We start from the raw sequence: 18,118 nt of genomic DNA, 5'->3' as shown, positions 1-18,118 counted from the left end.
AACACTCTGGAGAGGTCCTTGACAGTAGTTTTCCTTATGCAGTTGGTTTTTTTATTTCCTGACTGCTGGTGCTAATAGTATTGACTGTAGAGCCAAGAAAGCTGAAATTGTTAACAATCTCAATCTCTTCTATGTCTATCATGGTGCTGCCAAATGGCCCAGTAGTGAGAATCTTTGTTTGTTTGATGTTGAGCTTCAATCCATATTTTTATGGATTTATGCTTTTACAAATTAATGTTCTTACTGCTGCTGCTTCTTGTTGTTGGGTGCCATTGAGTTAGGTGTGACCCATAGTGACCCTATGAACAACAGATCTGAACCTTGCTCTATCCCCTGCCATCCTCACAATCTCCTACACCCTCAACTCCATTATCAGTCCACCTTGTTCATGGTCTTCCTCTCCTTCACCATCCTACCTTCCCAAGCATGATGTCCCTTTACAAGGAATAGCCTCTCCTAACAACATGTCCAAAGTATGTAAGATGAAACTTTATCATCTTTGTCTTCAAGGAGCACTCTCGCTGCGCCTTCTCAAAAACATATCTGTTTGTTCTTGTGACAGTCCATGGGATAGTCAGCACTCTTATCCAACATCACAACTCAATTTTCTTCCTGTCATCCTTAGTCAATGTCCAGCTCTCCAATGCATGGTAAGTGCTGAAAAAACCATGGCCTGAATCAGGCTCACCTTAGTTCTCAAACTGACATCATTACTCCTCAATTATTTGGAGAGGTCTCTGACTAAAGACTTTCTCATTGCAATACGTCTCCTGATCTTGTCGGTGCTAGTACCAAGAACAATTGATTGTGGATCCAAGTAAGGTGAAGTTGTTGACAGTCTCAATCTCCTCTCCATCTATTGTGATGTTGTCTATAAGGCCAGTGTCTGGAATTTTTGTTTTCTTGATGTTGAGATGCAATCCATATTGAAGGCTTAAAAGACTAGAAGTCCAAATTCAAGATGGCGGCTCTAGGAGGAGCCTTTCCTTGTGTGCCTAATAGTTCCCCAGAACAGGAGCCTAGGTCCAAAGGATACCCTCCACTCCCAGCACTTCTCAGTGGTACTAGGGTCTTACTTTCTCTGTCTTTCTCTCCTTTTTTATGTGAGATAAAAAGTCACATCCTGGCAAGCTCTGGTGGCCTAGTGGCAAGAAGCTGTACTGCAAATGCAGAGGTGAGTGGTTTGAATCCACTAAATGCTATGCTGGAGAAGGAGGGACAATCACTTCCAGTACCAGTCAGATCCAGTTTGACGGAACACACACACACAAAATTAATTAAAAAAATTAAAAAAAAATTTAAAAAGTCACATCCCAACAAAACCCCTTATATTAAATCAAAGCTATGCTGGAATTACAAGTGTAGCATCCTACCCTTAATCCTTTTACAGCTGGTAAGTTTATCAGATCATTAGGCAGATCAGTAAATTATGTCATTTAGGCATTAGATAATAACATCCAGAGCACTGAGAATCCTACCCACGGCCCAACCAAGGAAATAGATATTTTGGAGGGACACAATTCAATCCATGACACCACTTTTTATTTTTTGTTTCAACTTGACAACAGTGAGAAGAGTTCTTAGTTCAGATCTCTGCTCTGAGATCCCTTCTTTCTAATCTTGTCCACCATTCACAACCACCATCACAGCAGTGTACTCAAAAAGACTCATTGCTGGTGAATTGGTTTGTTTTTTTTTGGTAGGTGAATTGGTTTTGACTCATTAGTGACTCTCCATCGAGTTTCCAAGGTTTGAAATTGCAACAAGAGAAGACTGCCCATCTCTTCCCCAAGATGCTGCTTGGGAGCAAACAACCCAAAACACCTGGCCTTCGGGTTGACAGTGCAACTTGCTACAGAGCTTCCCTAAGGCAGTGTTGTTAGATTCTCATAATTGACCCTGCAGCAGGTTTTCTGAGGCAAATCATGAGTGAGGAGATTGCCCATCTATCCATATTTCTCTCTTGTAGTAGCTGAGGGATTTGAAAGGCATGCCTTTGGTTTGGCAGCATAATTTCTTACCACTAAGTCATCAGAACTCCCTCTAAGGCAGTGTACACCAACAAAAAAACTCCTCATTGCAGTTGGTTCAGAACCAACTCATAACCTACCCACCAGTGGGTTTCTTGAGACTGTTGTTTTTGTTATGTGCCGTCGAGTCACCTGTGACTCATAGAGAGAGACCCTACGTACAGCAGCTCTGAACCCTGCCCCCTCCTGAGCCAGTCTCACTAATTCCGACACACCAACTCTCCTTGCCCTAGTAACTCCATCAATCCATCTCTTCTGCGGTCTTCCTCTCCTGCGCTATCCCTCCACCCTTCTGAGCATGATGTCCTTCTCCAGGACTGGTCTCTCCTGGCCTTGTGCCCAGAGTATATGAGATGGAGCTTCAAAATCCTAGCCTCCAAGGAGAGACTTGGTTCCACCCTCCACCAGACAGACCTATTGTTGGCAGTCTATGGTATGTTCAGGACTCTTCCCCAGCACTACAGTTGGAAGGCATAGATTCTTCTTCTGTCATCCTAAGTTATTGTCCAGCTCTCTGATGCATAGCAAGTAATTGTGACATTTAAAATTTATGAGCCAAGGGAGCTCTGGTGGCCTAGTGGCAAAGAAGCTACACTACAATCCCGAAGGCACATAGTTCGAATCCACCAGATACTCTGCCGGAGAACAAGGGGCACTGTGCCAGTTGGATTCTATTCGACCGTACACAACAAGAAAAGAAAAAGAAAAAAATTATGAGCCAGGGCTTATAGTTTGATATTCTTACATGAAGGTAAATCCTGAGACTGTAAATTACTGTAAATTCTAGAGGAAGAATACAACTCTGACACATTTCCTGATTTGAAATCATGCAGTATTTTCTCTTTCTGTTTGAACAACTGTTTCTTGGACTAAGTAGAGATTTTACATGAGCACAGTTAAGTGGCCTAAGATACCCTTTTTTCTCAATGCTAGCCATAATTTGTTATGAACCACACAAATGCCTTTGCATAGTCAATAAAACAAAGATAAACATCTTCCTAGTATTCTCTGCTTCCAGCTGGGGTTCACTGGACTGCTGGTACCAGGGGTGTAAGAGCCCACTGTTTCTTTGTTCCTTCTGTCTGGTATAGAAGGAACCCTAGCGGCATAGTGGATAATGTATTGGGCTGCTCTAGCCAAAAGGTTGACTTGAATCCACCAGCTACTCTGTGGGAGAATCATGGGCGGCAATATCCTTCTGTAAAGATGGAGGAACGCTATGAATCAGAATGAACTTATTGGCAGGGTGTTGTGGCTGCGGACTTTGTAGAGGAGCCTGCTGATGCAGTGGGTTAAATATTGGGCTAACCAAAAGGTCAGTGGTTTCAATTTACCAGCTGCTCCTCAAGAGAAAGATGTGGCAGTCCAGTCTGTACTCATAAAGGTTTACAGCCCTGGAAAACCAATAGGACAGTTCTCTCTCCAGGTCTTGGTTGAGTTAGAATTCACTCAGTGGCAGTGGTGGGGTTTTGGATGGTGTTGTTTTGGGGACTGTGTAGACAGTTACTTTGACCTGCAAGGGTCCTGTTGTTACCTGCCCCAACTTACGATGCCCTTATATTGCAACCAGGGTGCTTCTTAGAAGCAAGGATGATGAACCTTCATATCACACTTTTGATATGTCATCAGGAGGGGCTAGCTGTCAATGTATTTCATGAAGGATTTCCCTTCTTTTTGCCTTATTCACCTACTTCCTTTATTTAAGCTCAATTTAAAAAACCTCCTCACTGATAGGGTGTCAACTTTGTTTAAATGGATTGAATAAAGGGAAAAAATAAAACATTATCTGCCTTTCTTGTGCAAACTGGACCTCTTGTACAAACTTATAAAGATTTCCCCTTAGCATTATTTCAGGTAAGAAATGGAAGATAGAATAAGATCATCCTTCCCCCTTTAGAATTTTCAACTCTTAATGGATCTAGGAAACCGTCAAACACTACTAAAACCATGACAGATGTGTGGGCCATGATGAAATACATTGATGTTTTGTGCCATAGTCAGAACCCACTTGTAGTTGACCCTGCAGAAAGCTTTTAGGGGCTGTACATCACATAGGAGACTGCCCATTTCTTTCCCAGAGCAGCTGGTGGATTTGAACCCCATGCCTTTGGATTGGCGGCACAATTCCTTATTACTAAGCCACCAGCGCTCATGATGAAATAGATCATACCTAAATCTAATCACATCTTCAGATCCCACAATCAATTTAGAGAAAATACTGGAGAGAAACATAAAAGCAGAGCTTTGAACTTAGTGGCGACATGAATTTGTAAAATGTGAGCATACCAGAACTGGGATGGGGAAAATTAAGCCCTAAGATTAAAAACTCAGAAGAGGGGTAGTGAGCATACCTGATGCAGGAGATGGGATTAAGACAGTAGAGAATGACATTCAAATTGGAGCCGTCTTTGAGCAGAGCATTGTTTCAGACTGCTTATTAGAGATTTGGTTGCTCTGCATCATGCATGCTGCTGTCCTTGTTTTCTTAGGGGTTCAAATTTCCACCAGGGTATTGACTCCTAATTTTCTTGGTTCCAGTTATTATCCCAGTACACTTAAATTTTACAAACTTGGGTCCATTCTGATTTTTCTTCATAGGCCATGACTTAATGGGAAGAATTTGTTTGAAGCCTTTTAACTAAGACACCACTATGGAGAGATTATCAGCAAAATAGAGTATGGGAAACTCTAGAGGAAAAGAGACCCACTTTCTTCAACAAATTGCAAGGACTGAGAGAAGAGCAGAGGGGGAACTTATAGAATATTTAAGAGGCATACCAAGTTAATGCAGTGGATCACACTTTAAATAAAAGCTATTTTAAAAATTAGAAAATGGGACCAATATTTGGGTATGATAATGGGGTAATGTTTTCTAGGGATAGCTTTAAAATCATCCAAGGAAGGTGAATTGGTGAGGTGTAGAGGAAACAAGGTTGCTCACCAGTCAATGAAGTTGAATAACACATTTGATGGGGTTTGTAATTGCAGAGATAATGTATTTATTTTAAAGCTGATCTTTATCCTTGGTTCTTGAAATACAGCCTCTAAAATCCTGGAATTTCCTAGATAGCCAGGCTGACCAATTTATTCCACTAATAACTCAGGAGGAAGGGATGAATGTGGAGGTCGACTATGTCTATGTGAAGACGTCTATAGGGTTAGAGTAAGAATCCACTTGCTGGCAAAGGCTCTGCACAAAGTACCTTCTATTTTCTGATTGTTCAGGGATGCTGATGTATCCAGGAAGTAAACACATTCTGTCCCTTTTTGGACGTGAAGCTCCACTTTCACCTTTGGGTCTCATTTTTTACTCCCCACCTCCCAGCCCCCTATAATAAAACTGTATTTGATAGCATAGCACTTTCCTTAACTCCTGTGATTCATTCTAGTAAATTATCAAGGGAGTAGTGGAAGTGAGCAAGTAAGAAGTGAGGAGAACTGGGGACCCCTGATCTTGACTAATATGCTGAGGGTGTAGAAGAAACCCCTGGATTTGTAGTCAGCAGATCAGAACTGGAGATGTTATGAAGTCTCCCAACTGCTGTTGTTTGCAGACATTCTCCTTGCCATGAAGTTGGAATTGATTCATGGCGGACCCTCTGTTGGGTTTTTGGAGACTAATTCACACAGGAGAGGGCCCATCTTTCTCCCTCAGAGCTGCTAATGGATTTGAACTGCCAGAGGGATACTACCTTTTGGTTGACAGCAAACTCCCTACTTTCTATGCCTCTGCACCCTTTGCTGAGAATCTGCATTTCTACCCCAGATAAAAGCTACCTTTTTCATAAGACTTCCCACGTGGTTATTATGTATAAATCTCATTAACATGTATATTCTGAAATGCAGATTCTCATCATGGACTGAACCTGTCCTTAGCCCTCTTTCCAGGACTTATTTGTCCTGAGCTCTGGTAGTGAAGCTCTGATTGTGCTGTTAACTGAAAGCTCAGCATTGAAAACCTACCCTCTAATCCATGAGAGAGAGAGATGAGGCAGTCTGCTTCTCTACAGTTTACAGCCTCAGAAAACCTATGGGGCAATTCTGCTTTGTCCTGCAGCATCACTGAATTGGAACTGAAATGATGGCAGTGTTTTTTCTTCTTTTTGAAACTGCTGCTGTGTACCCTTGGATATTTCCTCCTCCTGAGCAGTTGGTAGGTTTGGACTATGGACCTTGAGATTTAGCCATTGGATGCTTAACTAGTTTGCCACCAAGTCTCCTTCCAGGTTGCATAAAAGCAAAACAAAATCAGTTGCTGTCAGATTGATTCCTGCTTACAGTGACCCTACAGGCAGGTAATCTGCTGGCAGCAGACTGCATATCTTTCTGTGGAGTGACAAGCTAGCTGGTAGATTCTAACGACCAGTCTTTTATTTAGCATCTGAACAATAACCACTGTGGCACCAGGGCTTCTCTAGGTTTTATAAAATCAAACTCACTGCTTGTGAGTAAATTCTGATCCTTGACGTCTCTTCATTGGGTTTCTGAGGCTATAAACCTAAATGGAGGAGACTTCCTCAATCTTTCTCCCTTAGAGTGGCTAGTAGGTTTGAACTGCCAACCTTTTGACTGCCAGTCCAACACTTAGCATACTGTATCACCAGGCATCATGAGTTAAATTTTTATCTCTGAGTGAGAGGGCATTTATCTTTACCACTATTATAGCACTTGCCACAGAGCAGAAATTGTCTCTAGACCCTGAGGGCAGGGCTTGTGTCCCATCTCTGAGCTTGGCACACAGTAGGTGCTTAACAAATGGCAGTTACATGAGTGATTGGAGTTCCTTAGGTCTTAAGCTGGCTGGCTGCTGTAAACTACCATTTCCTGAGTTTATCCTTAAATGCCAGTAAAACGGGAATAGCTTTAGGATCTTGAAAAGGTTTTTTTCCTCTTTTGAAGAAAAGTATGGATTCCCTGCCCTAATGATTCTAGAGCACATGCCAGCAAGTCTGGGAGGGTCCCATTTGCACCCTTGTGGCCAACCTTCCCTTCTTTCTTCACTCAAGACCACACACACAGAAGTGATGCTGAATGGCTTTAATAAGGCCTGGGCTGACTGTTGCCTCTTGTGGTTAAAAGTCAAAGAGGAAATGCATCACATCTGTAAGAAAAGAACAATGTCAAGGTAAGTCATCCTCTGCGTTCCCCACGGCAGGAGTGCTGCCCACAGTGGGCGGTCTACTTCTCTGTCCTTGCTCCCACTCTGGAGGCTCAATTGCTACATTTTCTCTGAAGCCTCTTTAAACTGCTCTGGGAAAAGAGAAACCCTCTTGGCATATAACCAGTTCCAGTGCTTCTCACATTGTTACGGCCACCATCCTTGTGCTGAGGGGCTGGCTGGAGTAGGGCCAACTGCATCTTAGTTGTTTCCTCATCAAGGCCTGCGCTGGTGGAGCTCTCATCTCAGGAAGGCACATTCCAGAGTCTCAGACCATTACCATCACTCCCTCACCTCTCTCCTGCCCTGCCCCTGGCCCAAGACTTCCTACAGGAGATGCCTCCATGGTGTGGGTGTGACTGGGCTCCTAGATGTCCTCCCCTCAGGCCCCTGCACGTGCACACAGGGCCTCACACCTGGCTGGCTCATGCACTGCTGGATCCGCCGCAGCCATATGGAATCAAAGGTGTGGGTCTCTTCTTCAAGGCGGCGCTGGCCCTCCGCAGTCAGCCTCCAGAGGCAGGACCGAGGCCGTGTACTGGCCTCATCCTGCATGCTGGCCGGCACCTTCTCAAAGCTGTCCCGAAAACACAGGTTGTGGCGGACAGTATTCTTCCAGCCTTCTGGGGCTGTCCGGAAAAAGGGGAAATGCTGTCTGGGGAGAGGAACGATTCTTATGAGATCCCAAGAATGTTCTCAAACTGCAGGAGCCTCAGCCCTTCTTTCACTGCTTAACTCTAGTCCAGCCCTCATCAATCCCATGTTCACTTCCTTCCCTCCAAGGGGGCTTAAGGCATTGACCAGCAGTCCGGACAAAGCAGAACTGGGGCAGCCAACTCCTGTCAGAGGAGACCAAACCAAAGAGGACCCCCACCTAAGGGGTGTGCTCTGGACTCTGACCACCCAGGAGGAGACACCAACAAAGGCTGTCTTCCTGGTGTTGGGGAAGAGCCAGAGAACCCCTTTCTGCATGACTTGAAGCCCAGTGCACTGCCTTTGTCAGTGGGCACCCAGCCCCTGGGGGTGCAGGGAGTTGACCAGGCAGTACAGACAGTTCTAGGCTAAAAACTGGGGAAATTATTGAATGATTCTGAAAGAGTGAGAGAAACTGTTACCTGGTTCAGGTGGTATTAAGTTTTAAAGTAGAATTGATAATGAAAAAGTTGGATTTTAAAAATAAAAGGTTGGTTTGTTGGGTTTTTTTTTAAAAGGTGTAAAATTGGGTGGGAGCAGGTAAACCTAAATCCTGTGCCTGGAAAAAAGAGGTCTAGGAATGTGGATGTCTTCTCAGACTCAGATGGGGAAACTGAGGCAACAGCCTAGGGCCTGAGACAACAGACTCAAGTCCCTGGCCCCTTCCCCTTCCCCTGAGTGCCCCCTTCCCAGCACATACCGAGCAAAATTGTAGATCTGCTGCACGTTGAGACCACAGGGCGGGCTGTTTCTTAATGCCAGGGCAATTAGGTGGAAGTAATTGAGCGGGGGCCGGGGCCAGAGGTGCCCCTTCTGGCTGCTCGTTTGCAGAAGCCTCCTGGCCCTTTTGTGAAGGGGTAGGAGAGCCGCAGATCTGCCGTCCTGTTCCTCAGCCTCCTCCTCTTCTGTGAGCTAGAGGAGCACAGAGTAGGAACTGGTCCTGACTCCACAGCCTCTACTCCGGGGGCCTATGGCAGGAAGTGTCAGTGGTCTGGGACCCCCATCTAACCTTCTTCCCAACCCAAGGGCACAGGTAATTTCTGAGCCCACTAACCCTGAGTCATCCCTTAGAACTCAGAACTCTAAGGCACCCCTATGTCCAAACTGCCTACAGCCCACAACCGCAAAAGTTCCTACCTCTTGGTTGTTGAGGCTGCTGAGGGAAGAGACCCACAGCTTCTGTGATGGAGATTGCTCACCGGAGGAAGGTGGCAGCGACTCCACCACAGTTGCCTCTGAGCAGCTGGAATCTTCTTCCTCTTCAGACAGCATCAGAGACTCCCTCTTTCTAGATTCTAGGACCTCCAGTTCTCCTGGAGGGTATACGATGTTGGGGTTTACCCACATCCACAAGTTAGGCTCAAAATTGGGTCCTGTGCAGGGAATAAGGAGGTTATACACCATACACCACTGGCTTTGGGGCTCCAGCTCAAGGCCATAGCTCCATGTCATCTGAGAACAGCCTTCTTTCTACTTACCATCTTCATCTGGATTGGGTTTTAAGGCCAAAGGTAGACTTGGGGGCTCAATTATCCGGATTCTGTATCTAGCAACTGGTGAACAGAGAGAGAAGAGGATAAAAATATTTTAGGATTCCATTGTGGCCTTTGGATCCTGGGCCTTAAAATTTCTCAGGAAGGTGGCAGTGAGCCTGCCTGGATGATCATTTCACTATATTCTACAACTTCCCCCATACCTCTCTGACTTTCACCCTCCTGCTCCTTCCTAAGTGTTGTCATTTGCCCTGTCATCCCCCTCTTCTCATTTCACAGAGACTGTCCCTGAAAGAGCTTCTATCATTGCCTACCAACCCTCAACTTTCTTTACTCCACATGTATCAGAGGAGAACATTATGCTGAGTGAAATATCCCAGTCACAAAAGGACAAATATTACATGATGCCACTGTTGTAGAATGGGACTGTCCTTGGGGTTGGGGAGAGACTGAGTAAGATGGGTTCAATAATGTATACTGCACTGAAACAGAGGAGGGAGAAAACTGTTTAAAAGAGATATATAACTAGGTATTTCTGTCATCACAGGAGACTAGAGCGAGGGCTACATGGTGGAGGGGACCTGGGGGAGTGTTTGTAAAACAATGAAAGAATCTTTTCTTTTACTTTTCCATAATTTTTGGACTCATGTACTTATAACTTGTTAGTCAAATTTGTGTCTTCTAGGTTGCAACACCCCCATGATACATCTTCAAGGATATGAACATGTATGGCCAAGCACAATCAATAAGAGTGCATCTAAATTCCAAAATCAATCTCCATAATAGTCTGTGTTTCCTACTGCCAAAGGGGCCCTTTAGAGTAGTGAGAGAAGATCTTCACCCTGAAACCCACAGCGTCCCTTTTCAGCAGGAAGTAGCTAAGAGAATACGCCATCCCCTTTTCCTTATGACTCAGGGTGAAGTCTCTCTCAGGGAGGAGTGATAGGGAATGGCAAAGGACACACTGACAAAGAAGATTAATCAGAACTGGCTTTGACAAGCACTGTGGCATTTGGACAAAACAAACTGGGAGGAGGGTAGAGAGAATAGTGCAACAATGAATGAATGGAAACCCAAAATCTCTGTACATGTTTATGAAAATTAATAAAATATAATTATAGAAAAAAAAAAACCAAAAACCCATGTCCCATGAGGTTTTCAATGGCTAGGTTTTCAGAAGGAAAACATCAGACTTTCCTTCTGAGGTATCTTTGAGAAGACTTGAACATTTGTCTGGATATGTATAGATTCCCCTCTAAATCCTCTATCTCTATAATCTACCCTCAACACAACGGCCAAAGTAATCCATCCATAGCACAGATCATGCAGGGATAGCTACATAATTTGCAGAACCTAGTGCAAAATGACAAAATAGGGCTTTGTTTAAAAATTATAAAAAAACTTGAAGACAGTGACAGCAGGACATTAAACCAAACACAGGGTTACTATGTGACAGTATAGGTAGCACTTGATCAGCTGCTCTGCTCAAATCCTTTCAACACAGACTCATCTTACTCAAAGTTCTTAAAGTGACACCTAAAAGCCTTCCTGCTCTCTACTCCAACCTCTGGATTCTGCTTTTTATTTACTTTGATCCAGCCACACTGGCCTTAAACACTCCAGGTATTTTCTTTAAGATTCTCCAACAAACTGCACCTTCTGTTTGAAAAACTTCTTGGCTCATTCCTTCAGCTCTTCCAATTCTCTGCTCAAATATCATGTTACCAATGAAATCCAACTTGACTCATCTATTTAAAACTGTTGCTGCCACCACCTTCTTCCCCCAATTCCTAAGATCCTGAACCCTTTCACTTAAAAAAGATTTATTACTGGGGCCTTAAAGTTGGCAAGCTATATCTTCTAAAGTGTAGCTAACCTCTCCATGTCTGGAATAAAGAAGAAGGAAGAAAAGCAAAAAGACATAGAAACAGCAAATCCAGAGAACTCAAACTTCTACCTCTATGACCCTGAGACCAGAAGAACTAGATGGTTCCCAGCTTGCACTGTTAACCATCCTAAAAGATATCAGAGTTGATAATCCTGTACAGAATAGGTGAAAAAATAGGAGCAAAATTTGGAAAAAAAACCCCACACACACCTAAAAACGGCCATATTTACTGGCATGATAGACTTTGGAACAGCTGAGATTACAGTTCTAGCCTCTCTTTGAACGCGATTAAAAACGCACCTCTGTGACTCAACTTTTAGCCAAACAGCTATTGTTTTTAGGCACCTTAGAGTTGAGTATGACTCATATCTACCCTATTAACAACAGATCCAAACCTCGTCCTATCCTGGTCCAAACAATAAAGCAGGTTTATAAAGTGAGCAGTAAATACCGGGAGAGGCTTCCACACCTTAGAATAATCAACTACATAACACCTAAGGGCAGAATTTGCCATGGATAAAGCTCAGAAAGCAGCCAAGAAAAGGGCAGGAAGATTAACAGAAAAATCACAGGAAGTGGGAAGACTGTGGTTACATATGTAATTAATGTCCTACAACAAACTATGACTGATTGAATGAAAATCAATTTGCTTTGAAAACTTTCATTAAAATCACAATAAAAAATATTTCTTGATTGGATGGACAGAAAAATGTTCAGCAGCACTAATTGTGATGGCAAAAGTAATAAAAATGTTCGTTAGTAGAGAAATGAAGATGTAAAAGATATTATAGACTATTATGCAGCAGTCCAAATGATGAATTAGAGCTGCTTATAACAAAGTGAACTGCACTCAAGAATAGTAATAATGCTGCTATGAACACTGGTGTACAAAACTCAGTTTGTGCCTCAGTTCTCATATTCTCAGGGTATATTCCAAGTAGTGGGATAGCTGGGTCATATGCAATTTCTATATTCAGCTTTCTGAGGAATTGCCAAACTGCTTTCCAGAATGGTTGCATCATTTTACAATCCTACCAACAATATATAAGAGATCCTTTCTCACCACATCCTTTCCAACATCTATTACAAGCTGCCCTGTTAAACTTTGCCATTGTTACTGGAGTGAGATGGTACCTCATTGTGGTTTTGATTTGCATTTCTCTTAATTGTCAGTGATTTGGAGCATTTCTTCATGTGTCTGTTTGCCATTTGAATCGCAAGAAGATGAAAACAGCCCAAATGTCCAACACAGAAGAAAGGATTGAGAAATTATGGTACATTCACACAATGGAATACTATGCAGCACGCACGAGCAATAACTATAAATTACTACCTAACTTGGGAGGCACTGGAGAGCATTATGCTGAGTAAGTTAACTCAGTCCCACAAGGATAAATATTGTATAAAACGTTATTGTAGAATGAGTATAAGGATCTAGGAGGAGTTGGGAGAGGCTGGAAGCAGAGGGATGTGGATGTGCAGGGGGAGGGAGGATTAATCATTGGATTGTACAATTTGATGGGGGGGTGAGGGAAATGGAAAGAATTTGTTCGAATGTGTATTTGAGTTTTGTAAATAAACTAGTAGGGGGAAAAAAGAAAAAAGGCATTGGGCACTCAGGGGAAAAAAAGAATTAATAGTGGGAGAGAGCAGTAAACATTTACAGAAATCATGGTTAACTGAAAAGAATGTCTAACGGTTTTTAAGGGTACACATATCTAAAAGAAAAATTCAAACCAAATTGCCTCCCAGGCAGGTTCCGATTCATGGCCACTGGCATTGGAAATCTTGAAGGGTTGGTACATGGCATTGGGGGAGGGAAGTGAAAGTGAGGATGGCATAGGAAAAAAGAACGAAATTAATAATTCAATATTCAGCCACAGATGTGGGGAGTGATTACCACAACTCTCCGCACTTGAGAGCCAAAGGGAGGGTAAGCCCACTAGTGATCTACCAATTAGCAAATACTGAGCGCCTGGGGAAGGGGGGTTGTCAGGTAATGTACTAAGAACTAGGAGTCAGGCCATGAACAGAACCTATGAGTTAGACCATTTCAAATACAGTAAAAAAATACAGTACGCCAAAAGGTGCTAAGCGTCACGGGGGGCGGGGGCGGGGGGGGGAGGCGAAGATCCTGAAAGTCCTGGGAGTCGAGGGTCAAGCAGAGTTGAGAGCTGCACAATTTCAGCGAAGGCCAGTTCCCTCCCTCCGGGGCTTTCAGTCGAAGCAGGAGCCAGATCCCTACTCCTGAGTCCGCCAAGTGGGTGGGGGGGAGGGAGACCCTCAGGAACTCAGCCCAGGGGGCTCCAGGTCCTGAAATTCTGCACGCAGGCCTGGCGGACCTCGAGGGGAGCCCCGAAGTCTCGAGCCCAGGCTCGGCGAGCAGACTGGCCTCTCGGCCGCTTCCAAGAGCCCCGGCGCCGGCCCGCCCCTCCCCCATGCCGTACTCACGGTTCTGCTCGCTCAGGGGCCTGTGTGTGTTGGTGCAGGCCAGGAAGAACTCGGCCCCCAAATCCCAGTCCAGCAACCCCGGGACCTGGCCATGAAGGCCGGCCCAGAAGTCGGTATATTTAAGTTTTAGGTCCACCTTTAGGGCGTCGAGAGATAAATCACCAGGCAGCCAAAGAGTCTGGAGAGTCTGGAGGAGTGGGCTCTGAGGCACTTCCTTAAATCTTCTAATGGAATTAGATTGGCGGCAGCTCAGGTGTAGAGAGACCCTCTAGTGACTATCTTGATCTACTCTGCACTGTTTTAGCTGTAACCTTTCTTAAAGCCTGTCAGCTTTTGCCTTGGGGTTGGGAAGACTTGGCTGTCCCGCAGGGGCCTTCCCAGGTGCCACACCCCTCTCTCCTCCTGTATTTCCACAAAGCCCAGAGATCCAGTGACATCGTTCAAAATCAGTTTCTAGAAGCCCTGATAGGTTTTGTGGCTTAAACAAGTTCACTTCTGTGGTGGGTGGTAGAGACAATTTCAAGTTTTCAGAGAAGTTACTATTTCTGTAAAGAATTTATCCATATTACATCAGTTACACAAATTCTTAATATTTTAATCACGTTTACATAATTGTTTTCTTCATAAATGTTTATTCTATATACATGCATATAATATTTCTGAATTATTAATAGTTTGCAAGCATCACACCCTTTTACCCATAAATGCTTAACTGTGTATTTTCTAAGAATAAAGATACTGGCTTCATAACCAGAAAATTAAAAAACGTATAAAATTTTAAATTTAACATTTATTTAATTCTGAGTTTATATTCAAATCCTATTAAAATTTCACTAATTGTCCCAATAATGTTCTTTACATAATTTTTTTTGCTGTGTGGTATCTAGGATCCAATTTAGAATCTTCCTGTGCATTTCTTTTTCTTTTTTTGGATTTCCATTCATTCATTGTTGCACTTTTCTCCTCTCCCAACCCTCCTCTCTAGTACACTACCCTCTTGGAAAAGTAAAATAAAAATTCTTTCTTTGTTTTACAATCCCCCGCCCCCCACTCCACTATGCAGCCTTCACTCTGGACTCCTGTCATGACAAAAATGCCTAATCACATATCCCTTTTAAACAGTTTTCTCCCTCATCTGTTTCAATGCAGTATACATTATTGAACCCATCTTTCTCAGTCTCCCCCCAATCCCTATGTCAGTCTTGTTTTACAACAGTGACACCATGCAGTATTTGTCCTTTTGTGACTGTGATACTTTACTCAGCTTAATGTCCTCCAGGGTCCCCTATTTTGAATAATATTGCATGAGTTCCTTGTTTTTCAATGCAGTGTAATAGTCCATTCTGTGAATATGCCACAGCTTCTCTATCCATTAATTTGTTGATGGGCATTTAATTTTCATGTTCTAGAGTTGCCTCTATTTTAAAGCAGTTGTCTAGTCTTCTTGTTTTTGTAATCTTTCCCAATGTTGACATTTTTTTAAAAGTATATTGCAATTTATTCCTAGGATATCCCTTAGTTTAGGAGCCGTGGGGCAGACCACTGCTAACCAAAACGTGGACATGGGTCGGTTGAGCTCACAGCTGCTCCAGGGGAGAAAGGTGTGGCAATCAGCTCCTATTAAGATTGACAGCCTGCTAAACATATGGGAAGTCACAAGTGCTAATCAACTCAGTGACAGCAGGCAGGTCCCTTAGTTTAGTTTTGTCAGATGTGTTATAATTAAACTTAGATTAACAATAACAAACATCTTTTTTTAAAAAAAAAAACACCTCAGAAGTGACATGGTGATCAAAGACATGTGATGTCAACCTCATAGCTAGTGATTGTTTTAGGTTTTGGTTTTGGGGTTTTTTTTGTGATGTTCATTTCAATTACATGTTGTGGTTATGACCATAGAGTCAGCTATGACTCACAGTGTCACAGCTTTGAACTCTGTCCTATCCTGTGCCATCCTTACCAGGCGTGGCACATTTGGGCCCATTGTTAAAGTCACTGTCTCATTCCATCTTGTTAAGGATCTTCCTCTCTTACCCCAATCCTCCAACATTTCCCAGCTTGATGTCCCCCTACATGGACTGGCTCCCCCTAACAACATGCCCAAAGTATGTGAAACAAACTTCACCATTCTTGCCTCCAAGGAGCAATCTGAGCTGTTTATTCTCCTGGAAGTCCATGAGATGGATATTCAGTATTCTTCTCCAACACCACAACTCGAAGGTATTGATACTTCTGTCATTCTTAGTCATTGTTCAATTTTCAGATGCATAGCAAGCAATTGAGAAGAAGACCATGGTCTTCTTAGTCTTTGAACTGACATGGATGCTCTTCAGTACCATGTAGAGGTCTCTGAATCCAGTTTCCCAATGCAACTCATCTTTTGATTTCTTGACTGCTGGCACACAACAACCACCACCAAGGGTGTTGATTGTGGATCCAAGTAAGATGAAATCATTGACAACTTCGATCTTTTCTCCATCAATCATGAGGTATTGTGATCTATTGGGATAAGCAGCTGTGCTGCAGTCCCAGAGGCATATGGTTCATGTCCACCAGCTGCTCATTGGGAGGATTGGCACTCTGCTCCTGTGAGATTTACTGCCTCTGAAAACCTGCTGGAGGATCAGCTATAATGAGTCCATTCTGACTTGATGGTGCACAACATCAGGATGTTGCCTATTGGCCCAGTGATGAGGATTTTTGTTAGCTTGATGTTGAGATGTAATTCAAATTGAAAGCTGTAGTCCTTGACATTCTACCACATATGCTTCAAGTCCTTTTCACTTTCAGTGGGCAAGTTCTGTCATCTGCATAACACAGATTGTTGATAAGTCTTCCTCTGAACCTGATGCTACATTCTTCTGCATAAAGTCCAGCTTCTCCAATGATTTGTTCAGCATACAAATTGAATAAATATGGATAAAAGATACAATCCTGGCACACACCTTTCCTGATTTATGTATGTATGTTTGTTTTTATGACTAAAGAGTACCTGACCCAAGCCAGAATATTTTTTTAAATTGAGATTTTATGAAAGTTTATAGTAAACTTGGATTTCTATTCATTCATTGTTACACATTTTCCTCCCTGTCCAGCCCCTACCCCCAGTTCACTTTTCTCTTTGAAAAAAAAAAATTCTTTCACTGTACAGTTCTCCCATCCCACCCCAATCCACTTTACCATGCAGCTCTTATCCTGGACTGTTGTCATGCAAATTATACCTAATCATATATTCCTTTTAAGCAGTTCTTTCCTTAGTTCTCCGCCCACCCTAATGTCAGTACTGTTTTATAACAGTGGCATTATGCAGTATTTGTCTTTTGTGACTGACATATTTCACTCAGCATAATGTCCTCCAGGGTCACCCATATTGTATAATATTTTATGAGTTCCTTGCTTTTTCAATGCTGCATAGTATTCCATTGTGTGAATATACCACAGCTTCTCTATCCATTCATTTGTTGATGGGCATTTGAGTTGTTTCCATCTTTTTGCTATTGTGAACAATACAGCAGTAAACATGGGTGTGCATATATCTGCTTGGATGACAGTTCTGGTTTCTTTAAGGTATATTCCTAGTAGTGGAAATGCTGAATCAAATGGTATTTCTATTTCCAACTTTTTTTTTTTTATGTGTGTGTACCATCAAATTGGATCTGACTGGTACAGGAGGCGATTGTTCCTCCTTCTTCAGCAGAGCATCTGGTGGATTTGAACTGCACACCTCTGGGATTGCAGTGTAGTTTCCTGCCACTAGGCCACCAGAGCTCGCCTATTTCCAACTTCTTGAGAAAGCGTTATACTGCCTTCCATAGTGGTTGCACCATTTTACACTCCCACCAACAGTGAATAAGGGTTCCAGTTTCTCCACAACCTTACCAGCATTTATTGTTTGCTGTTCTGTTGAATTTTTATATTCTTACTGGGGTGAGATAATATAGTTGTGATTTGCATCTTTCCTTAGAGCTAGGCATTTTGAACATTTCCTCATGTGCTTGTTTGCCATCTGAATGTCTTTGTTGGTAAAGTGCCTGTTCATATCCTGTGCCCATTTTGCAATTGGGTTGTTTATCTTGTGGTACTCAAGTATTCTATAAATTCTAGATATAAGTCCCTTATCAGACATGTCATTACCAAAATATTCATTCCCAGTCTGTGGCTTTCCTTTTTACCCTGTTGAAGTTTTGATGGGCATAAGGATTTGATTCTTAGAAGATCCCATTCATTTGTTTTATCCTCTTGGGTTATAGGTATCTTTCCTGATTTTAATCCATGCCAGTCTTCCCTTGCTCTGTTCAGACAACTGTTTTTTGGTCTAGGTTGTTTTGTTTTCTTAAAAAAAATTTATTCAATCCCAGAGGCACACGGTTCGAATCCACCAGATGCTCTGCCGGGGAAGGAGGGA

The 18,118-nt window shown here is 42.9% G+C and overlaps 1 protein-coding gene across 1 annotated transcript; it reads right to left on the bottom strand.

The window, feature by feature from the left end:
• Positions 1 to 7,102: 7,102 nt before the first annotated feature.
• Positions 7,103 to 15,697, bottom strand: FOXR1 (forkhead box R1). Its single transcript, XM_006890890.1, has 7 exons — positions 15,674 to 15,697; positions 13,714 to 13,849; positions 9,360 to 9,434; positions 9,019 to 9,254; positions 8,582 to 8,793; positions 7,605 to 7,843; positions 7,103 to 7,131 (listed from the first exon to the last, which is right to left on the bottom strand). Exons 1-7 carry the CDS (start codon positions 15,695 to 15,697, stop codon positions 7,103 to 7,105), a joined length of 951 nt encoding a protein of 316 aa, XP_006890952.1.
• Positions 15,698 to 18,118: the final 2,421 nt, after the last annotated feature.

The sequence above is a fragment of the Elephantulus edwardii genome, unplaced genomic scaffold, assembly GCF_000299155.1.
Source record: "Elephantulus edwardii isolate Elephantulus edwardi_28Jun2011 unplaced genomic scaffold, EleEdw1.0 scaffold00093, whole genome shotgun sequence".
NCBI classification, from domain to species: Eukaryota; Metazoa; Chordata; class Mammalia; order Macroscelidea; family Macroscelididae; genus Elephantulus; species Elephantulus edwardii.
This window is presented reverse-complemented; position numbering and strand designations above follow the sequence as displayed.

Coding starts and splice junctions, on each gene's coding strand:
- FOXR1 (XM_006890890.1), bottom strand. CDS start 15,697: ATGGGCCCAAATGTGCCACGCCTG. Junction 13,850..15,673: donor GCCCAAATGTGCCACGCCTG/GTAAGGATGGCA, acceptor GACGCCCTAAAG/GTGGACCTAAAACTTAAATA. Junction 7,844..8,581: donor CAGATCTACAATTTTGCTCG/GTATGTGCTGGG, acceptor TCCTCTCCCCAG/ACAGCATTTCCCCTTTTTCC.